The sequence below is a fragment of the Maniola hyperantus genome, chromosome 14 (assembly GCF_902806685.2).
Source record: "Maniola hyperantus chromosome 14, iAphHyp1.2, whole genome shotgun sequence".
NCBI lineage: Eukaryota > Metazoa > Arthropoda > Insecta > Lepidoptera > Nymphalidae > Maniola > Maniola hyperantus.
Window position 1 is genome coordinate 13,448,985 of NC_048549.1, and position 24,184 is coordinate 13,473,168.

General features: G+C 37.5%; 1 protein-coding gene across 1 annotated transcript in view; it reads right to left on the reverse strand.

The window, feature by feature from the left end:
* Nucleotides 1-24,184, reverse strand: part of LOC117988394 (protein embryonic gonad-like) — a 174,785-nt gene that overhangs the window by 74,981 nt on the left and 75,620 nt on the right. Inside the window, exon 2 of the mRNA XM_034975525.2 lies at nucleotides 4,750-4,827. Within this exon, the coding sequence (XP_034831416.2) occupies nucleotides 4,750-4,827 (78 nt within the window). The remainder of the gene's footprint in view (nucleotides 1-4,749; nucleotides 4,828-24,184) is intronic.

A 24,184-nucleotide genomic window follows, 5' to 3' on the forward strand; every position in this document is an offset into this window, starting at 1 on the left:
CACACCTTCGAGAACATTCTAGAGAACTCCCTGATATGCAGGTTTCCTCATAATGTTTTTTTTCACTGTTAAAGGAAGTGATATTTAAACGAACGGACATAGCTCCGAAAAGTTATAAGTGCGTGGCCGAAATTGAACCCCCGACCTCCTAAATAGAAGGCCACATGTCTGAACTAGGCTATTATGGCTATTAACACACTTAACAGAAAATTGAATCGCGCGACAGTTTCGCGACAAAAAGTGGCAAATTGATTCGGGGTAGCAAATTGCGAAGCGACAATGTGCCGCCGGCCTGTCTCGTATCACGTCTCGTTGTTAAAGCGACGGGAAGCCCATTGCATATGAATTTATTTATTTATACTTACTTTGATTTACTGTGAATGGTTTCTAAAGCTAGGTGCTTATGTTTGTTGTGAAGTGAAGTGCAGGGACTTTGATCTATCTTATAAATGATGTAATTAGTGCGATTTTTAAAATTTTATTTAATTTCAGTATTATTAATAATTGTTCAGTATTTTTTCTTATTTTGAACAAAACACAACAAACTACTTACTTCTGATTTCTAAGAGGTTTTTTTTTTCTACAAATTAGTAAATGATAGATGTTTGTGACAAATGAATTATCGTCCATAAAAAATAGTAGCAATTTATACATTTAAGGAAAAAGTATTCAAAAAGTTTCAGTCAGTGGGGACTACAGGCAGAAGTGTAAACTTAAAACTATAAAATAACATTGCTTTGTTTTGGTTATTCAAATTATTTGTAGTAAATATCAAAAATTAAAATTCCATATTTTTTTAAATAAAACATTTGTTGAGTTTTACAGCAAGCAAGCCAAGCACTATAAACATTAGCATGTGACCTTTAAGGTTTTTGACAATGCCAAAATCGCCCGACGTGACTTAAAAATTTTCACTTCAATAATAATCTATGCTGTATTGTGTTATCTTTGATCGTCATGATCAAGTAAACTCCATAGCAACCACCCGCATCGCAATCACGACACGTAATATGAACCTAAGTCATTAATCATACAACATTACTGGTGGCTGATAGAAATAATAAATTTGATAATAACTACGATCTACTTCACCTCTTACGCTCTAACATCTGTGATCTTAAATTCTAGAGCATTTGGCAAACTCTGCCATTACATAATGACTGATCTAGCAACACACAACTTAAGCGACTAGATAACATCATCATCATCATCAACCAATAGACGTCCACTGCTGGACATAGGTCTCTTGTAGGGAAATCCACAACGCGCCACGGTCTTGCGCCGCCGGAATCTAGCGGCTCCCTGCGACTCGTCTTATGTCGTCCGTCCACCTAGTGGGGGGTCTTCCAACGCTGCGTCTTCCAATGCGCGATCGCCATTGCAGCACCTTGTGACCCCAACGTCTATCGGTTGTACGAACTATGTGCCCTGCCCATTGCCACTTCAGCTTCGCAACCCGTTGAGCTATGTCGGTTACTCTAGTTCTCCTACGGATCTCCTCATTTCTGATTTGATCACGTTGAGAAACTCCAAGCATAGCTCTCTCCATCGCCCGCTGAGTGACTCTGAGCTTTCTTATGAGGTCCATAGTACTAGGCGACTAGATATAAAGGAACTGAAACCCGCTAAGCACTTTGACCGCCAATTGTGCCAGATCTTTTTCACGCACATGCAAACTGTGTAAACCATTCCCTTCGGCGGTGTTCCCACTAGATTTCAACATGGGGTTTTTATATTGAAAATATTACAGTAAAACTTAAAGCTAGCCTTATCGAATTACTATACAAATCAGGCCCGCGTGGAATGGTGTCAAGAATACTGGCTGCATTTCCGCGCTGGACAGCCGGGCAGATTCGTTGCGCAAAAAAATGAGCCAGCCCCTCTGTAGCCAGATGAGGTGAAATGCCTCGTAATTTTTTTTTAGTACAGAGACTCCATGGCCCCAGGGTCTCCACGGCAAACGGAACAAAATTGTAACTCAATAAGAGAGGCATAATTTGCGCCGCATGCCGTTTTTAGCCATTTCTGCTGCGGCTCCCGGTCTTGATGCTGTCTCCCTGATATGACACGGGAGCAATGTGTCAACGCAAGTTGCGTCCCACATTAGCGCCCGTCTCCGTTCGTAGGGAACCAGCGTCAATCCATCAGGTCTCTTGCCATCGATCGAATGCGATTCGATGCGAATTGCAGTGCGCAAGCGTTCTTACAATTATCGTGGGTAATTCCGACCATGACCGATATTCTCAGATTCGGAAAACGAAATTCAGATCTAGTGCGCAGCCCCTCATAAAAATAGTACTACGAGTACGGCTACTTTATTGTAGATTATAAGTAATGATAACGGGTTCTTAGCGTTTTTATTTGTCGATATTTCAACTCAATTGCACGGGTCGTGGTCACGACGGGACTGCGGTGCTGCGAGAGATGAAATGCGAGCTGTCAAGGGCAGTAGCGAACTACCCTCTTTCGTATTCTTTTCGCTGGAACTTCACGAGCTGTCCCGCAAAATACACTCACAACGTCGTTATTTATTTTCGATATCGTTCGATGCTGGATTCCACATACCTACTTGCTAGTTTAAAACCATCCTCACGATTTAAACTCTGGTGTTAATAAGCTTAATAATAATAATAGTTTTTTATTTTATTTTCAGGCATAAAACCCATATACACATTTAAAATGTTGATTTTGCAATAAAAATGTGATTTGGCATAATAACCGTGTTTGGCGTCAGTCCCTATCACGTCTCGTCAGTCCCTAGAACACTGATTTTAAAAAATCATTAATTTCTCTAAAAATATCAAGTAAAGTGACTGGCCCTTTTAGTTGCAGCAAAGTAGATGTTATACCCTCAGCATAGAATATAAACTGTTCTGATTTTTAACTAAAAACACCAATTTCAAAATTACATCAGAAGTTAACCAAATTTCAGATAATCACCCATAAAATAAAATAAAATAAAATAAAAATAAAAATTAAATTAAATTAAATTAAAATCATTAGTACTACGGCTACTTTGGATCGAGTTTCAAATTGTCGGATTCAGAGCGGATGCAGAGCGTAAAGAGCCTAAAGCGTAGCATAAACTAGTTGATTTATTTCATTCCCGACAAGTGCTGTCGCGGTGCCATTCAAGCGTCAATCGCGGATTCAAATGGTTCTGTATAAGAGGCTGGTTTCATGCCGCTTCCAGAGCCACCGCGGGCGTGGGCGATAAAAAACGCGCTAAATATTGCTTTGACGCGACAAAATCATAGTTTCAGGGACGGTGGTGATAAATCCAAAGTGTTTCGCCGTGAGGCAGACATTTTGTAGTAATTGCAGATTGCGAACGCGAAATCCCGTGGGATTTTAAAAAATCGATTAAGTAGTTACGCGTGCTAATTATTTTTTCATAGGTTTCAAAGCCCATTTTTATTACATTTGCATGAAAAGCTGTTAGTTTTTAAACCTAATAAAAAATCTGTTCAGTTCTCCGACTAAAAAAAATATTCTTATGCTACTAATATTGGAATGAATCAGTAGGTATTTTCTTATTTTCATATATTTTCCTGTACGTTTTAAACTCCATAAATAACACTGAAAATTATTAAGTGTAAGCTGTGATGGTATAATGTTATTTTTAGGGTTCCGTACCTCAAAAGGAAAAACGGAACCCATATACTTTGTTATCTGTCTGTCTGTCTGTCTGTCTGTCAATCTGTCAAGAAACCTACAGGGTACTTCCCGTTGACCTAGAATCATGAAATTCGGCAGGTAGGTAGGTCTTATAGCAGACATTCGGTGAAAAATCTGAAAAAAGTGAGTTTGTGGTTACATCACACAAAAAAAATTAAATTGTGGTCATGAATTAATAATTAGTATTTTCAATTTTCGAAGTAAGATAACTATATCAAGTGGGGTATCATATGAAAGGTCTTCACCTGTGTATTCTAAAACAGATTTTTATTTATTTTTATGCATCATGGTTTTTGAATTATCGTGCAAAATGTCGAAAAAATACGACTGTAGTATGGAGCCCTCGTTGCGCGAGCCTGACTCGCAATTGGCCGGTTATTATTAAAAATATTTTTACTACGAGCTCCTCGACTATCCATCCACAGATTTGTCGCAATTCACTCGCGATCGATTCAGGTTGCATATCTACTTTTATATTTTTTGCAGCATTTGCTTAAATGCTCATAGCTCTATATTAGGCGTATTGGTGGAAAAGTTATTGCCGACCCTTTGATGTAGCTTGGAAAAACTACGTCGGATTTGATAATTATTTTAGTGGTGCATTTAAACTTATTAAACATGCAACATACCTACCGTAATTCGACAAACAAACAACAGTTTCTGACGTAAGAGTACTGACCTATTAGCATGAACTGTGATTAATACTTGAGTTAGTTTTGGTTATTTTTGAATCTTTAGAGCCTCAATAGCTCAACGGGTAAAGGAGTGGACTGAAAACCGAAAGGTCGACGGTTCAAACCCCGCCCGTTGCACTATTGTCATACCTACTCCTAGCACAAGCTTGACGCTTAGTTAGAGAGGAAAGGGGAATGTTAGTCATGGAATTAACATCGCCAATATTCTTTAAAAAAAAAATTGACTTTTGAATAAATCGTCACAGCAACGCTGAGCAATTTTGGTAAAAAATATTATCATGGTAAGGTTCAATTTGAGGATTGAACCCTGAACTTCATGCTTCGGAGAATAATCTCATTTTATACCTTATGTGGGATGAAATAGAATTGTTTTTACCTTGCACCCTTCGCACGTGAAAGCTCCGAAATGAAAGCCCGCTGCTGGTTCGCCGCACACTTTACATTGCTGGTTCATCTGAAAAAAATAAAAATCTTGAAAACTGGTCAAACCCGAGTCGGACTCGCACACGAAGGGTTCCGTATTATGCGTTTTAAGCAATTAAATACATATCGCTTGATTTAAATGGAAAAGAAAACATCGTGAGGAAATGTACATGCCTGAGAGTTCTCTTAATCTTTTAGAAGATGGGTACAGTACGCGTCAGGTTGAGATGGCGATCGGGGTATGAGGTGGGGGGATGCCCCGCACACCCGCACGTCACTCGAGCCCGCACCGGGTTAGCGCGGGGGCTATGCGGGGTGTTCCCTCGATAGGTATGTGAAGTTTGGTTATCCGCTCTTGGCCCTTACCATACCTAATAGCCGAACCCCTTCTCATTCTGATTTCTGAGAGAAGACCTGGTCTCAGTAGTGGACCGCTTGATGGGTTGATATGATGATAATGATGATCAACTTCTTGCCCTTTTAAAGCTAGTTAAATATATAGCATAATATAGTAAGCTGTGGTAGCCTAGTGGTTAGGACGTCCGCCTTCCAATCGGAGGTCGGGGGTTCGATCCCGGGCACGCAACTAACTTTTCGGAGTTATGTGCGTTTTTAAGTAATTAAAATATCACTTGCTTTAACGGTGAAGAAAAAAAAAACGTGAGGAAACCTGCATGCCTGAGTGTTCTCCATAATGTTCTCAAAGGCGTGCGAAGTCTGCCAATCCGCACTTGGGCAGCGTGGTAGACTATGGGCAAAACCCTTCTCACTCTGAGAGTAGATCTGTGCTCTGTAGTGAGAATATAGTAAGTAGGTGTTATATGCACGTGTATGATTCAGAATTCCATTTCAACGACATTACATGTCATAATATTTACTTATGCATATTTTGAGTTCACGCGTTTTAATAGTCCACACTGTAACAACATTTGAATTTGGAGTGACTTATAAAATCGTGACGCAGCGATACTAAAAAGAAACACCGAAATTCACTGAATCACTCCACATTCATTTGTAGTGTTATGATTTTTAAGCAGCCAAAAGTATTGGGCTGTTAGCGTTTAAAAAAAAATTAACCAAACATATACGTTTGTACGGTGTACCAAAACGATACTAAATGTAATTAAATAAGTCTTTATATCTTTGGTCATAACAGTTAAAATTGTTTGACAACTTTAACCCTTCGCCTACCGTATGGATTCGAGTAGTTTTAAGTGGTCATCGAAGGTCGGTTTATTCGTGAACTGTACACATTGGTTTATTGAAGATTCGAATGTATACATACATTCGAATCTTCAATAAACCAATGTGTGTCACAACTCAATTATTGATGTCATTTATGTCTCGTTAGGTAACACGATTTAGTTATGATTTCTATGCATTTGTTAAGGTCTAATAACCTTGTAATTTTGATGTATTATGATCGTTCAACTAACCGTTTTATTGCATAATTTGTATAACCGTTTTGCAATTATTTTTTGTTAACATCTTTATATTTTTGATTGTAAATGGACATATTAATTTTAAAGACCTTAACCGATATTCTACTAGGATTGTTTAATAAAGACATTAATCAGTCTTGTTAAAATTATCGTCGTGGTTATGTGATGGAAAAATATTGAACAATATTTTTTATGATATATTAACGGAGCAGCGAAAAATAATCGTTTTATTTCAATAATTTTTGTTCACGCATTCAAAAAGAGACAAGAAAAACCTTGAATGTTTATTTTATTTATATTTTAAATTTTTGGTAGGTACGAAATAAATGAATAAGTATATTCACAAAAAATATTTTGGTGTAAGCTAAATTTTGTAGCACCCGCTACTATCAAAACGCTTTATGAATGTTTATTTAAATTATCAATTATTATGCATACTATTATTATAAATGCGAAAGTGTGTCTGTCTGTCCTTCTATGTGTCGGTCTACTAGCTTTTCACAGCCCATTCGTTTAACTGATTTCATTTAAATTTGGTACAGAGATAGCTTGCATCCCTGGGAAGGACACAGGCTACTTTTGATCCCGGAAAATCAAAGAGTTCCCACGGGATATTTAAATCCTAAATCCACGCCGACGAAGTCGCGGGCATCATCTAGTTTTCTATAAAACTTCTTTGAAATTAGTTAGTTATCTAAACAAATAGAAAGAAGCTGCTCTAGTTTTTTCATTCAAAAGATTCATCAAAAGAAACTGAAAGTCAATCAAAACAATGTTATCTCACCACAAAAATGTTAACATGTCATGTTTAATTTTATTGCCAATAAAACTGAATGTAAACAAATTACACCGAGTAATCGTGACGCGCAATACAAGTTTACAACATGACGCAATAGAGCCTCGCTAAGTTTACACTGTTGTCTCATTAAACATTGTATTAGACAAAACGATAGACTTGTTTCAATTGGGTGAGATTCTGGAAGCGATCAGTGGGATGAACCCTAAATTGATACAAATGCTATCTCTTTTATATAATTTAAGAAAACGTGGTTACAAAAACTTCATGGATTTATTAAAAAAAATACCTGATTTAGATTTTTAAAAATCCTGTGGAGACTTTCGATTTTCTTGAATGAAAAGTTGGATGGGAGTCGGTGCAGTAAGAGGCTAGAGTGGCGACCTCACATCGGAAAATGCAGCATCGACTGACCCGCCAAGTGGACAGATGACAGTGAGTGGCAGGGATACCAAGTGGCGCAAAAGTCCACACAAGAGAGCTATGTGGAGCAGTGGTCATCTATCGGTTGACGATAATGATGATCATAATAACGACAAATATTATAGTCCAAGAAGTAGGTAGTCTAAGTCTTTAGCTGCTCTAATTTTAGTCCATTGCCTTGAACCGTTCAACTGGCGTGACACTAAATGGGGCTAATAATATCATGGCTTAGCATAAGAACGCCTATTTAATCCAGCCTTCAGCTTTCGCCTTACTAGTCGCTTCCAAATTATCACCCTATATATGATCGGTCTGACCTATTCCTCAGTGCCTCAAGACGAAAGTCTTTAACCAGTGTGTTCTTCCCGTCCTCACCTATGGTGCTGAAACGTGCACACTAACAAACGGCCTTGTCCACAAATTCAAAGTCGCTCAGCGAGCTATGGAGAGGGCTATGTTAGGAGTTTCCTTGAGGGACAAGATCCGAAATGAGGAGATCCGCAGGAGAACCAAGGTCACTGACATAGCCCAAACTATTAGCAAGCTGAAGTGGCAGTGGGCAGGTCATGCCTGTCGTAGAGGCGATGGCCGTTGGAGCCGGAAAGTCCTTGAGTGGAGACCGCGTTTAAGCAAGCGTAGTGTGGGACGCCCTCCAGCACGATGGACCGACGATATAAAGAGGCTGGCGGGAAGTGGCTGGATGAGGAAGGCTGAGGACCGGGTGTGGTGGCGCTCTTTAGGGAAGGCCTATGTCCAACAGTGGACGTCCACAGGCTGATGATGATGACGATGACCTATCGTGACATAGCTGAAAGTGACACAGCAGTCCAGTGTTACGTAAATCAAACTAAATGACTTGCGCGTCCTCAATGTCTTTACATTACAGAATAGTACGCGACAGGTTAAATTGGCAATCGGGGAGGGAACGCCCCGCATAGACCCCGCGCCAACCCAGTGCGGGCGAGCGCGGGTGACGTGCGAGAAGTGTTATAGTATTTTTCAGAATAAGCCACAATAAATATAGTACTTATTGAATAGAAAAAGTAAATAAAGACAAAAGTATGTTTTATTTCTCATTTAACTCTGACTCTTCTTACATTATTTTATACTCAATTTTGAAAATCTCGCCATTTTTAGGGTTCCGTACCTCAAAAGGAAAAACGGAACCCTTATAGGATCACTTTGTTGTCTGTCTGTCTGTCTGTCAAGAAACCTACAGGGTACTTCCCGTTGACCCAGAATCACAAAATTTGGCAGGTAGGTAGATCTTATAGCTGACATATTTTGGGGAAAAATCTGAAAACCGTGAATTTAGGGTTAGATCACACAAAAAAAAAATTGTGGTCATGAACTAATAATTAGTATTTTCAATTTTCTAAGTAAGTAACTATATCAAGTGGGGTATCATATGAAAGATCTTCACCTGTGCATTCTAAAACAGATTTTTATTTATTTTTATGTATCATAGTTTTTGAATTATCCTGCAAAATGTCGAAAAAACACGACTGTAGTACGGAACCCTCATTGCGCGAGCCTGACTCGCACTTGGCCGGTTTTTGTTCTATGTGCCAACTATCAACAACAATGTTGTCAACTGTCCATTATACATGTCTGACAAAACCGTTTTGTCATACATGTATAACGGATTGCTATGTTATTGATCGAGAAATAGATTGATTAATACCTAATTAATAAAAAAAACAGCCTTTAATCGCTTGGTCACACGTCATTAACAAAAAACCGGCCAAGTGCGAGTCAGGCTCGCGCACTGATGGTTCCGTACTACAGTCGTATTTTTTCGACATTTTGCACGATAATTCAAAAACTATGATGCATAAAATAAATAAAAATCTGTTTTAGAATGCACAGATAAATCCCTTTCATATAATGCCCGATTTGATATAGTTATCCTACTTCAAAAATTTAAATTACATACTAATTATCGGTATCGGCTCACTGGAACATAGAAGGGAACAATGTGATATGTTGTTACTGCAAGCAATTTTAACCGGCTCAATCGATTGTCCTAGCTTACTCTCAGCCTTTTCATTTAATGCTCAACCTTCAAGAACGCGTCACACGCGCCTTCTAAATGTTCCCAAATCTAACTCAAATTATGCGCGAAATTCTATAATTCCACGCTTGGTACGTACTTATAACAATCAGTTCGCTGAGTTTGACTTATTTTACCTATCAAACAATAAATTTAAAAAGGAATTAAGAAACTATCATCGTAAAACAAAAAAAAAGTAGCTAATATCTAAATATGCATGCAATCATACACTCCCATTTACACACACACACACATGCACACACGCTCACACATACTCATAAGCACACACTCACACACGCATACACACACACATACAATCATACACACACTGTTGTAATTTTATTTTATTATTGTATATACCTACATTTATTCTAACTCTATTCTGTTAAAATAGTTTAATTATAATTTTAAGTAATCTCTTTTGGCCTTCTGTTATACCTAGATTTAAATTTAAATAATAATTATGTATTTACGCTGTTGATTACTTTCAAATAAACAAAATAAAATAAAATAAATAAAAAATTATTAGTTTATGACAACAATTTAATTTTTTTTGTATGATGTAACCACAAATTCACGGTTTTCAGATTTTTCCCGTTATGTCTGCTATAAGACCTATCTTCCTACCAAATTTTATGATTCTAGGTCAACGGGAAATACCCTGTAGATTTTGTGACAGACCGACAGACAGACAACAAAGTGATCCTATAAGGGTTTCGTTTTTCCTTTTGAGGTTCGGAACCCTAAAAAAACGTCTTCAGTGGGATCGCGTGTCTACGATGTGTATTTTACTAAACCGATTTCCTCGTTTTAAATAACGAGAAACGAGTTCACATATTTCTTTACAAAAATTAAATAAATGCGCGGTAATAACACGTTGCAGCACAAGGGTTAACAGGATAGCGTGACTGCGCACTGTTAACATATTATTATTATACGATTTTTTCTCGTTTTTATTTTGGCATTGTATGCATATTTTGTGACTCTGTTTGCCAAATTAGCGATTGTTGACACATCTAATTATTTGGGTTTTAATAATATTTATGGGTGTTTATGTTTAATCACTGCTTTAATTATGTACTAGCTTATGTCTGCGACTTCGTCCGTGTGGACTACACAAATTTCAAACCCCTATTTCACCCCCTTAGGGGTTGAATTTTCAAAAAGTTCTTTCTTAGTGGACGTCCTACGTCATAATAGCTATCAGCATACCAATTTTCAGCGCGATCCGTCCAGTAGTTTGAGCTTTGCGTTGATAGATCAGATAGATAGTTGAGAGATAAAATAGGGGTTTGAAATTTGTGTAGTCCATGCGGACGAAGTCGCGATTATAAGCCAGTCTAGTAATAAAAAACCGTCCAAGTGCGAGTCAGGCTCGCGCAACGAGGGTTTCGTACTTCAGTCTATTTTAGACATTTTGCACGATAATTCAAAAACTATGATAAAAATAAATAAAATTCTGTTTTCGAATGTACAGGTGAAGACCTTTCATATGATACCCCACTTGATATAGTTATCTTACTTTGAAAATTAAAAATACTAAATTTTGTGTGATGTTCACGGTTTTCAGATTTTTCCCCAAACGTCAGCTATAAGACCTACCTACCTGCCAAATTTCATGATTATAGGTCTACGGGAAGTACCCTGTAGGTTTATTGACAGACCGACAGACAGACAGACAGACAGACAACAAAGTGATCCTATAAGGGTTCCGTTTTTCCTTTTGAGGTACGGAACCCTAATAAATGGAAAGACAGACAAGTTCACTGAGTAGATATATATATTTTGCACTGAATGACGGATCGATTAGCGTTTCAGCGAGTCGAAGGCACGACAGCACACGACAGCTTGTGGATTTAATGGATTCCCGGCCTTATTTCCGAAATGTTTTCAAAATACGCGCCTCTTGTAACAATTAGTTATGCTTGTACGTCTGTTGCAGTTATTAGTTGCCTCTGGGGTTTTGCGAAGTACGGATGGCACTTCGCATTTATACTAATACAGTCATCATTATCATCATCATCATCATCATCATCATCATCATCATCAAACAATAGACGTCCACTGCTGGACATAGGTCTCTTGTCCCACTTCCACACGCCACGGTCTTGCGCCGCCTTAATCCAGCGGCTCCCTGCGACTCGTCTGATGTCGTCCGTCCACCTAGTGGGGGGTCTTCCAACGCTGCATCTTCCGGTATGTACTAATAGAGTACGCGGCAGGAAATAATGCACATCGACCTTTAGAAGGAGATAGCGGATTTGTAGAGCATTGTCTCTGTCGTTGAGACCGACAAAACGTCATATAGGTATGAATGTAGGTAGTTGAGTTAAAACGAAACAGATTTATGTGAGAGATATAGCTCTGTCTCGTTTTAACTAAACTTAAGTAACGATTAAGCGACTCTGAGTACGGCGGTTATTACCTTGTTTATCAACCGGATTCGTATTCATCACAATTTTGACAGTAATGAGTCAACATTATAAGATGCAAAAGCAAACCAGGATCTAAATTATAATTTTAAATTAATATTTTTCAAAACTAATTGTTCATTAAGATTTCAGATAGATGTAGACTGAGTCTAGATTGACTTATTATTTTTTGTACAGCTCCAAATTATATGACTCATGTTTAATCTTCAATACTTATTATAAAAGAAAAACTGACTGACTGACGTATTCGCGTACAGCACAAATCGCTGATTCTAGCATGTATATTATCTACTCGTACCTACCTATACCTTTCTTTCCTAATAAGAAAGGATTTTGAAAAAATCCAAAGAAATACAGGGTGTAATCAGAACGCTAGCAAAAACTTAGCGTTACTTACTACCTATACACAATCCAAACCAATAAAAATTTGCCTCATTTTGCAATGTATAGCGTGCAAAACTCGGGTCAATGCCCTGCTTACGACGCGGCATTGACTTCGAGTGACCTACTTACGGAACGTTCGTTAACCTCTAGCGTCAGTCAGATGTTTTATTTGCAACTAGCTGACCTGCCCCGGCTTCGCTCGGGTGGAGTTTAGAAAATTGAGGGGGATTTTGAATTAAATTTTTCTCTCCGTAAAAACCATCCTCGTACTTCAAGGAATATTATAAAAAAAGAATTAGCGAAATCGGTTCAGCTCGAGATTTGCGATGTACCTACAACACATTTAGTGATTCATTTTTATATTATATTATAGATATATCGTGAAATTTTACAAAATATAGTATTTAATTTTTATTTTTTGCACGTTTTTTTCTTGTGGTATTATATCACTGATCATCAGCACTATCACCAGCGCGCGTTCTGGTTACACCCTGTATTTAAGAAATCCAAAAAGTTAACAATAACATTTTGACTCATTTTAAACAAAATTCCGCACACATTCACAAAAAAAAGATGACTTATTCGCGTCCGAGTAATTTGGACGCACTTGCTTAATTTTTTCAAGGGTCACTTTAAGCTGTCAAAGACCAAAATAAATTGTCCCGATTTAATCTCCCCGGTCATCGCTGGGCGAATGTACGAATGATATATCAAAGTCCAAAATTTGGGTTGGATTTTTATGAATTTTATCTGATAAAGTTAAGTGCAAGACCACACTTGAGAACACGTCGTGCGACGAAAAATTGTTTACTTTATGAAGACGTGTCTATTAAAAAGATAAAGCTCTAAGAAACTTATTTAGGTTAGGATGACTCACTAATTTGTAAAAAATGAACTTTATTCAATCCCTCAGAAACTCATCACTAAAGAAAGATATATGGAGAATCAGGGCATCTATAGCTGACAGGCACATGTACAGTGTGACGATCGCTATTACCTCTGATTGGCGTCACTCTATCACTATTTACTAAAATGCATTTTTGCAATAAGAATACTATTTTAGCCAATCACAATAATTGATATTGTAGTAATGATAGATGAAACTTTTTTTCAATAGACCAGCAACATTATTTTCTACATGGGGACTGTCTATTTTTAAATAGTACGTAATTAATATTATCAGGTAAATATCAATAATATATGAATAAAACGAGCGGGCCGCGCGTGCAGCTGCCCGTAGAGCCCGTTGTCACAACCGCGGCGCGTGCGCGAATTGACTCCCTTGAAAAAGGACCCCGGATGGGTTCGAAACTAGTCGGACTAACGTCGACTAAACACGTGAGTGAAGCCGGGACAGATATTATATATAATGGAAATCACTCACGATAGTTTAGTTTTAGTTTAAAAACGCTAAAATAGATAAAAAATATTGCGACAAAAAGTCGCGAGTATGTTTGTACATTCCTCGGTAGCGGTGATGTTAATTAAGTAATTTCTGATGACGCGAAGGCTGCATCGACAATCGTTAATGGTCAACCCTTTTTGGAATACACACAAATGATTGCGATTTATCAAAGGGTAATCTTTTATGATCAATTATGCAGTTTTATATCTTGTAAATGAGGTAGCTACGCGTGGGCAGATACGGTGAGGTGATAAAGTGTAATATTGAATATCGACCCTTTCGGGGTTCCGTACCCGAAAGGTGCCAGCAGGCAGTGGCGTGCAGCTGATAGAGGCATAAACGCACTGCTTACCCTCGTTGTAATAAACCAATGCTTATTTTTCATTACAACCTGCCGGAAAATAAATTCATACCTAAATGCATACCCTGGCTTGAAATCCTGTGCATGCCACTGCCAGCAGGACCCTATTACTAACACTCCTCATTCCATCCATCTGTCTGCCGGTGGGCTGTATCATATGAACCGTAATAGGTAGAGAGTTGATATTTTGACAGTGTGTATTTTTATTGCCGCTGTAACAAAAAATCACTACCCTTATTATAAATGCGGAAGTGTGTTTGTTTGTTGGTTTGTTTGTTTGTAGTCCGCGACAGGTCGAGATGGCCCTCGGGGTATGAGGCGGGTGGACGCCAGTTCACTCTGCATTGCATAAAAAAATCTTCTCTTTTTGTTTGTTTTCTCTTTCAACTAAATAAAAACCGAATCAGGTAAACTGTATTACAATTACCTACCAGGGTCGCATAAACGATTGCCGGTTCACACCACGTCCGCATTAGCAATCGATTGACAAGTGTGAAAACACATTTCAAGTAAGGAAAGCGCTCTAAAAGGAATCGCCTCTAAACTTGGCCACCAAGCTTTGCATACCATCCGATTGACAATCGCATCGAGACCATGGAAATCGTCTCACGTAGCGACAACTGATGGACTCTATGTATGGTCTTTGACTCCATGACTTCCCTATTTTGTTTATCCCGTTCGGTTTGTTTGTATTGCTTTGTGTGCAAGGTTTTACTTGAACTGCCGTGAAACCAAAAGTATAAGTCAATGCGTGAAAAAGTAAAAAAAGATATAAACCTGACTTTTATTGGAGCCGCCCTTGAGTATTTCGAAGCCATTCAGGGTTTTTTGAATCCCCTGTAACTTTGTTGTAGATAAAGCTAGAAGTAGAATTTTCAGTGACCAAGAGAAAATAATTTAACCAGGTATATGCTCAAACTACATTCAATTTGAACCAGTAGTTTAAGAACTATTGCAAGTCAAAGTTTCTTAATTTTGTCACTGACACACTCACTCTCCGATCATTAAAATTCTACACGAACAAGCTTCAAATTTTGATCACCGATTTAGCGTACTTGTAGTTAGCGACCATATTATTATCGCTAACTAATAGGCCTCATATGAAATCTCAGAGACACTCAGCAGGCGATGGAGAGAGCTATGCTGGTATCCAATATAGTTCAATGGGTTGCAAAGCTAAAGTAATGAGCGGTTCACGTAGTTCGAAGAACCGGTACACGTTGGGGTCCCAAGATGTTAGATTGGCGACCTCGCAGTGGAAAGCACAGCATTAGTAGACTACTAGGTGGACGAGCAAGTTGCAGGGAGCTGCTGGATTCAGACAGTGCAGTGTGGGAGTTCCTACAAGAGACCTATCTTCTCAAACTAAAACGCCTACATTTCATAATGTTGGAGGCAAAAAAAGGACTGTCATCATTTTTAATCATGCCATTTAGTTTAGTTTATATGAATAACTAGCGATCCGCCCCAGCTTCGCAAGGGTGCAATGTAGATACTAATGTGGTGTCAGTGAGGAGTGATTGATAATCCATACTTCCATAAGTACTATTATTATATTCGACGACCTCCCTGGCGCAGTGGTGAGCGCTGTGGTCTTATTAGTGGGAGGTCCTGGGTTCGATTCCTGGCAGGGGTTTGGAATTTTATAATTTCTAAATTTCTGGTCTGGTCTGGTGGGAGGCTTCGGCCGTGGCTAGTTACCACCCTACTGGCAAAGCCGTACCGCCAAGCGATTTAGCGTTCCGGTGCGATGCCGTGTAGAAACCAAAGGGGTATGGGTTTAATAAAAACTGCCATACCCCTTCCAGGTTAGCCCGCTATCATCTTAGACTGCATCATCACTTACCATCAGGTGAGATTGCAGTCAAGGGCTAACTTGTATCTGAATAAAAAAAAAAAAAAAAAAATTATACACTAGCTGATGCCCGCGACTTCGTCCGCGTGGAATTAGGTTTTTAAAAATCCTGTGGGAACTCTTTGATTTTCCGCGATAAAAAGTAGCCTATGTCACTCTCCAGGTCTTTATCTATACCCATGCAAAAAATCACGTCAATACGTTGCACCGTTGCGACGTGATTGAAGGACAAACCAACAAAGCAATAAACGAACAAACCAACACACTTTCGCATTTATAATTAAAATGCGACCACCGCCGCGTCCGTCTCGTTTTGTTGCGCGTAATATTTTTTAATTTTCGATGGAAGCTTGATTTCTTCCGATATTTTGTTCAAATAACGTCCTATTTCAACAAATTAACACAAACCAATATTGAACTATACCTATAAACCGTCCTCTTGAATCACTCTATCTATTGGTGAAAATCCGTTGCCTAGTTTAAAAGATCCACGCGTTCATACATACAGACAGCGGGAAGCGACTTTATTTTATACTATGTAGAGATTCTACTTGCTTATTCATGAGCACATTTTGTTCTTACAATAACACTTTAACACGCGTCCGTTATATATTTTGATAAGAAAATATTATGACAAACTTTGTGTAGCAATTTGTTTCAAGTGTTAAAATTAAACACTTGTGAGTTTACATCAAGTTTTTTGTTCGAGTGAACGGCACGAGCTACCGTGTCTGCAAAGTAAACAGTGGTCTATGTCCATACCGGTCTTGATCAGTGGCGTAAAGCTCATAGATGCATAAACGCACTGCTTACCCTCATTATAATGAATCCTGCTGAGTTTCTTGCCGAGTTTCTTGCTGGTTCTTCTCGACAGGTAAGGCATTCCGAACCAGTGATAGATGCATCCGACTATTCGTAAGCACTTGTAAAAGTTTATACGAATAAAAAAGATTTTCATTTCATTTCATTCATTTTCATTTCATTTCATTTCATTTAAAAAATCAATGCTTATTTTTCATTTTAATCTGCCGCAAAATAAGTTCATACCTAAATGCATACCCTGGCTTGAACTCCGGTGCACGCCACTGGTCTTGATAATATGGTGATGGATAGATAAATTAATATAGATTATAACTAGCCATGATCTAAGTCAGCCTACAAAAATAGTTTTCAGATAATCTAATGATTTTAAGATCTAATCGCTTTTGGGGAGCTGTCCAAGCCTTGTCTTGTCAACGATATAACTGCACTGGGGTGTCGTTCACAAAATTATTTTTTTGGGTTCTGTATCTCAAAAGGAAAAACGGAACCCGTATATGATCACTTTGTTGTCTGTCTGTCTGTCAAAATCTATTGCTCTCCCTTTCATAATGTTGCTTGCGGAAAAGAATAGCACCAAATTTAGACATATTAATTTTGTTTAGTTTAGAGATTGTGTACAAAAGAATCGGCCCCATTATTAATTTAACCAAACGAAAACCTTTTAAACACAAAATGCCACATCTTGTAATAGGTAGGTACATAGGTACTTAAAGAAAACTAAATATTATCCAAAGATCTTTTATTGTGTGTCAATAGGAGGAAGCAAATTGCAGTGTACAAACTTTCTTAGCAACAATGTTTATGTAGCTGAGTGCCCTCTCAATTATCGAGAAAGACTATAACGAGCAATACTTCTAGAAGAAGACATAGCGGTCGATACTAAGTTTTGCCAATTCCCATTGACTTATATATTACTTCGTATGGACAGGGCTATTGAACAAACAAAATGGCACCGACTCAGTGGTGCTTTAGCACCAATGCAACCTCAGTGACGTCTGGATTTCAAACGGATCGTTCATTAGTATTCAAGAGGTGGCGCTGATTCATTTGGTTTTGGTTTTGAAACCGTGAAAAATTTTGTTCGCTTGACCATATTATCTTGTCATTTATATCGATGTCAATTCCCGAGAACATTTAATCTACTCTTACGAAACGTTTTTGCTCAAACTTTTCGATACGCCAAGGTGCAGCATGCTCTTTCGATGTCCATGTCTCCTGCCACGTATTACATATACATATAATTTAAAGGCAAGAGTGAATAGGTATTTTTAAGGCTAGCGCGTAAATCATATCAATATCAGTAAAGTCTGTCACTACAATTCAGCACAGATATTAGAACAACTAATTAATGATTCATGCACTATGGTTGACATTGTTATGTTATATTTAGACCCACTGGTCTGGTACTTTGGCAAAGGTTAACGATGCTAATAACCTCTCTTCTTTCAAGAGGACCGTGGTACTTTTCCTGAGAGTAAGTAGCAAATACGGAACAATATTTTAAAGAAAGGGCGTAGATGTAATTTGTTTTGTAAATGATACTTCTAATACTTAACTTTCACACTCAATACTTTAACTATCATGATTGTACGTTAGGTATGTATCTTTTTACTTGAAAACTTGTTAGGGTTAATGAGAAAGTGACAATTTTTTTTAGAAAACGTCCTGTCCTGAAAACTGTCCCAAAAAAGCGCGCTTGCCTAGAAGTTCTAGTTATAAATAAATAATACAGTTTGTGTAAGACATCTTCAAATAAAAAACCGGCCAAGAGTGAGTCAGGCTCGCGCACCGAGAGTTCAGTACCTACTACAGTCGTATTTTTTCGACATTTTGCATGATAATTCAAAAACTATGATGCATAAAAATAAATAAACATCTATTTTAGAATGCATAGGTAAAGCCCTTTCATATGATACCCCACTTGGTATAGTTATCTTTATTCTAAAATTGAAAATACTAATTATTAGTTCATGACCACAATTTAAATTTTTTGTGTGATGTAACCCTAAATTCACGGTTTTCAGATTGTTCCCTTAATGTCTACTATAAGAACTACCTTCCTGCTAAATTTCATGATTCTAGGTCAATGGGAATCCCTTGTAGGTTTCTTGACAGAGCGACAGATAGACAGACAACAAAGTGATCCTGTAAGGGTTCCGTTTTTCCTTTTGAGGTACGGAACCCTGAAAAACCTTCGTTTATTTATCGCGGATGCGTCGAACTTTCCCAAAAACAAACAAGAACATTACAAATACCGGCAACAATTTGTTCACCTTTATACCCTACCACCTGCCGCAAACTCGACCCAATTGCAGAACTCGATTGAGAACTCGAACATAAATCTCGGAAGGCGTGGACAGCGTTGCCGTGATATTTGGGCCGATGAATGGGAAGTCATTAAAGGATAATGGCGATTTACGATAGCTGAATTGGAATTTATATTTCGTGGTACGGGCAAACGGTTTTACGTTCAACTCATTTTTTTTTTTTATTAAACATAGTGAGGAAACCTGCAAGCCCGAGAGTTCGCCATAATGTTTTCAAAGGTGTGTGAAATCTACCAATTAACACATGGCCAGCGTGGTAGACTATGGCCAAAACCTTTCTCACTTTGAGAGGAGATCCGTGCTCTGTAGTGAGCCGGCGATGGGTTGATCATGATGATGATGAACTTAAATTGAAGCAAAACATCATGATGTCACATGAGTAGATAATAATGGGAAACGATATGTGTTAAAGGGTAATAAAATCCATAATGTCACCTTTACACGCAGCATCAATAAGTCCAGATAGCAATAACGTTAATCAATCACCATGCAAGTGACAAATGTCAGACTGACGTGGATTAACTAGGATCGCCCTAAATGGCGAGCGGCAAGAACAAGTAATCGATGCTAATTACAGTTACGTACACTCCAGTTTATGGTGTCCTGGTAGGTATTTACACAGGGCAGCTCAGCGGTAATCTATGAATAAATCACGAACTCGCTGACACTTCGGTATTAACTAAGATTGGAAGTCGTATAATAGCTATGTGATCCTGGTGGTTATAAAACAGTTACAGTACATATTTTTATATGTGAATTGCCAACCGTTTATGCGATCCTGTAAGGTGATTGTCTAAAACCTGCATCAATCATTATTACAATCTCAATTGTTCTGATTGGCTGAATTTGTGTAATTCTTGTTATAACGATGCATTGTAGCCAATACTGCAGAGATAATTGCGATCGTGACATTGTAGCTGTCATTCTCCCGCAATCGCGCAGGTGGTTGTTGTAAAAGAGTTACAGTAGATTTAATATGATAACTGCCAAAAATCACATAGGTACATGTGATCCTGATAGTTATGAAACAACTACAAGGACAGGATCAGCCGTCTTATTCTTTAGATTTAACTTTCCGGGTTCATTTCTGCTGCAAGTAATAAGCACATAGGTAACTGAGTAGGGCCCTACTTCTAAATCTAAAATCAGCCCCCCAATTGTGTAAGAATAGATAATCATTTCATGGCTATCGCAATTGTCAAGAATGAAAAAATGCAAACAGTGAATCAACCAATCAAAGGGCAGAATTTCTTGACGATTGCAATAGCGATGAAATGGTTATTCTTACACAATCGAAAGAAGAAAGAAAGAAAGAAAACTAGTTTATAGCAATCGGGGGGCTGAATGCATGCATTTAAGCGTTATGCCCATAGTGAGTGAGATTTGACTTTTTTTTTTTAATTCAGATACAAGTTAGCCCTTGACTGCAATCACACCTGGTGGTAAGTCATGATGCAGTCTAAGATGATAGCGGGCTAACCTGGAAGGGATATGGCAGTTTTTATATATACAATAATAACATACTATTTACTACACAAAAGTGTAGATTTTCTCTAGTTAACAAAAAAATCAAAGTTGTATAGTATTAAGGCTTAGGTAATAACAAAACTAATAAAACGACTAGTTTTAGAAACTTAAAATGCGGACATCTTTAATAGCAGGAAGAGAGAGAATTGCAGAATCATTTTTTCAATAGACAATGTGTAACTTATAGAACTATATACTTAATCTAAGACAGCAGAGTAAATAAGTATAATTTTTTTATTTTATTTTTAAAGAATATTAGCTATGTTAAATGACTAATATTCCCATTTCCTCTCCAACTAAGCGTAAAGCTTGTGCTAGGAGTATGTACGACAATTGTGCAACTGGCGGGGTTTGAACCGTCGATCTTTCGGTTTTCAGTCCACTCCTTTACCCATTGAGCTATTGAGGCTCAAAATCATTAAATGTTTATTTGATGTAACAGTACACTGTACAGTACAAAGTTACCCGTCCTAACAAGAACTTGACGCGCTCTCCTTTAAAGTTAAGAAAAATGAGTTACGATGTTTTTCCATGCAGGTTCCGTAATATGTAATTACAATCTGATAGCCCTTGTTTCAAGGCGTGGGTAATATTTAGCTGTCAGCACTCCTGTCAGTTAGTTGTGCAACAGTTTGTCAGTTTGTTCGTTCATTTACATACGCTTTTCACCCGGATTTTGAATGAGGTTGCTAAGTGTTAATAAACTCTTCAAATTTTTGTTAACGAGCTACAATATCTTTGATCAATTAGATATAGAAAAGCCATAATGGCAGTTTTTGAAGTCAAAATTTACTCAATACCCATATTATTTTATGATATTCATTTAAAATTCTCTATAGATCATAAACTAGTTCGCACGTGAACAAAATATATAATTAGATGACGTAGTGCCGTTACTTTTTTGTGGTAACTAAGTGTTACATATTTCACACCCAAGTTAGAATTAATTTCACGCCTGATTGACGCCTCTGTCGGCGTTTGAAACAGAGGCGTGAAGTAAACTATTGAGACTTGGACCAAAATATGAAACAAAACATCTATTAGACCATTTCGTAAAATATAGACCGTTTCAATCGGGTTGTTTTACAGATAAAGCGATGCTATAGGTAAACCTGAATCTCATGAAAAATACTTAAGCTATATTGGAATGCTTATCTCCTAACAGATATTTCTTCCAGCTTCCCATCCTATATACTCCAATTCACAACTCTCTAAAAAAAAAGTGAATTTATTTAAATGTTTAGTAAAGTGTTAATAAATGCACCAGTAATTTTATAAAAGAAAACTAGATTTACAACCTAATGGTACGTAGGTACGCCTTAATTATACAGTTTAATAGCTAATAAACATTTATAGCTTAGCATAATTGCTAGTACTCAGTTATTAAAGGTCAACGGCCAATCCTGGAGTTTAAATTATATGCGCCAGTTTAGACCAAAAAGTTTTTCAAAGTCACACGCAAAAATTGGTTTTAAACTTTAAAAATTAAGGTTGAATTTTGATTTTTCAAAGGTAAATTTTGATTTGCCGTATGGTCGGTGTCTTTGCATATGCAAATAGGAAATTTGAAGAATTTCGCTCTCGTAAAATATATTGTGGACTAAGAGCCAGCGCGTGCCAGACATTCGGTATTTTATAAAAGTTGAAAATTTATTGTCACCAACACACGGAGGGACGCACCCTCTCCAGACACCGTTTAATAAGTAAAATAAAATGCATAAATAAACTTTTTTTTCAGACGTAACATAACCCATAACAATTACTTAACCTATATGAGTACTTATTACTAACTTAACTTGACAACTAATCCCACTAAATTGAAAACTAATCCTAACTATTCACAATAAATTAAACTTTAAAGGCACCTGGCAGGGGGTTGCCACGACTCTAAGTGTCTGGCAATGCATGACGATATTTCTAATACTATTTCGAGAAAAATATAAAAAAATTGATTTTATACTTAGACGTAAGATTGTTTTACACCTTTATTACCTGTTACTTCCCAAAGCCAACATGATCCAAACTTCATATACGCTGATCTTTGGGTTGGTGACAATACGCAGAGCAACTTTCAGCTTTTTTAATAATAATAAATAAATAAACGTTTATTCGCTGGAATGTGGGTACATGTAGGTGTTACATCAGTTGAGTTGCCTGACACATTCTACCAGGTCCTGGTGTGCAAATGGTTAAAGAATATTATAAAATAAAGAAGGTCTGGCAGGTGCTGGCTCTCTCTCTATTGGATTTTATGATGTTTGCTCGCAGACGTAGTGGGTGGTAGACATTTTGAGGTCTCAAATAAATACACAAACTGCATATTAATTTTGGTTTTCTTTTCTCGGACGTCATGATAATTATGTACTTAAGCGTGGGTGGATTAACCTTAATTAACTCAGAAAAGTATCACAACACACAAAACAGTTTACTAGTCTCATAGCGTCAAAAATCCCACTTTAAAAGGTTTATAATCTATGTTCCCATTCTTATCATTTAAATAATCTAAAAGGAGTCTGATACAAAATCTGTAAAGTGAGCTAGATTTGATACAGTGGATCTTCCTTTGACGAAACAATGTTGAGAGCGATAATGAGGCTTTAAAACCGAATATTGTTGATCGTATACTCGTGTTCTAGTATTTTTGCCAGTAGTTCCGTAGTCACAATCCTCGAAAAACAGATGTAACTCCTGAACCTGTGAACCCTACTTAGCCATGATAGTTTTCCTTTAAAATTGATTATATATACTACGGCTGTGAATTTTTTCACGTTCCTATATACTACCATTTGGCTGATAGAGGGGGGGACACTTGACTCTAATAAAAATTAGCACTTTAGAACATCATATTTTACAAATGGATCTAGAAATCGAAAAATAATGTTTCCACACCCACAGTATTTTTAAAAGACCTATTCAACGATACCCCACACTATGGGGTAGACGCAAACATCCGCACTTTACATGTAGGGGATAGCTACCCTAAAAAAATATTTATCACTATTTTATTTCACCACTTTGTTGGCGTGATTAATATTTATAACCATGCCAAATTACAGATTTCTAGCACTAATAGTCTCTGAGATTAACCGAGGACGGACGGACGGACAGACAGACGGACGGACATGGCGAAACTATAAGGGTTCCTTGTTTACTACAGAACCCTAAAAATGTACACAATTGCCAATAGGTAAATGAATTACTAGCCTTTTAGTTAACCTAGAAGCGGGCATTACAAGTTTATCTTTATTTCTAGTATGTATTTACATTATGACAGTCGCTATTTTTTTCGCCCCAATTTTTTTAAAACTTTACTAAATTACTAAATTACGGAACTAACATCATGATAGTGTTTGAACTGGTAAATATTTTTAACGTAATCTAATTAATAAAGTAATCACATATAGGCCAAAAACTTAATGCGATTTCAGATTCCTACCGAAAAGGTTCCTTGCCGGGCCATAAGTGAGAGAGAAAAGAAAATAACGCAAAACGTAATACACAAAAGTAGCTCAAAATATTCAATCTCCACTAATTACTGCCCTCAAGGGTTACCCAACCTGT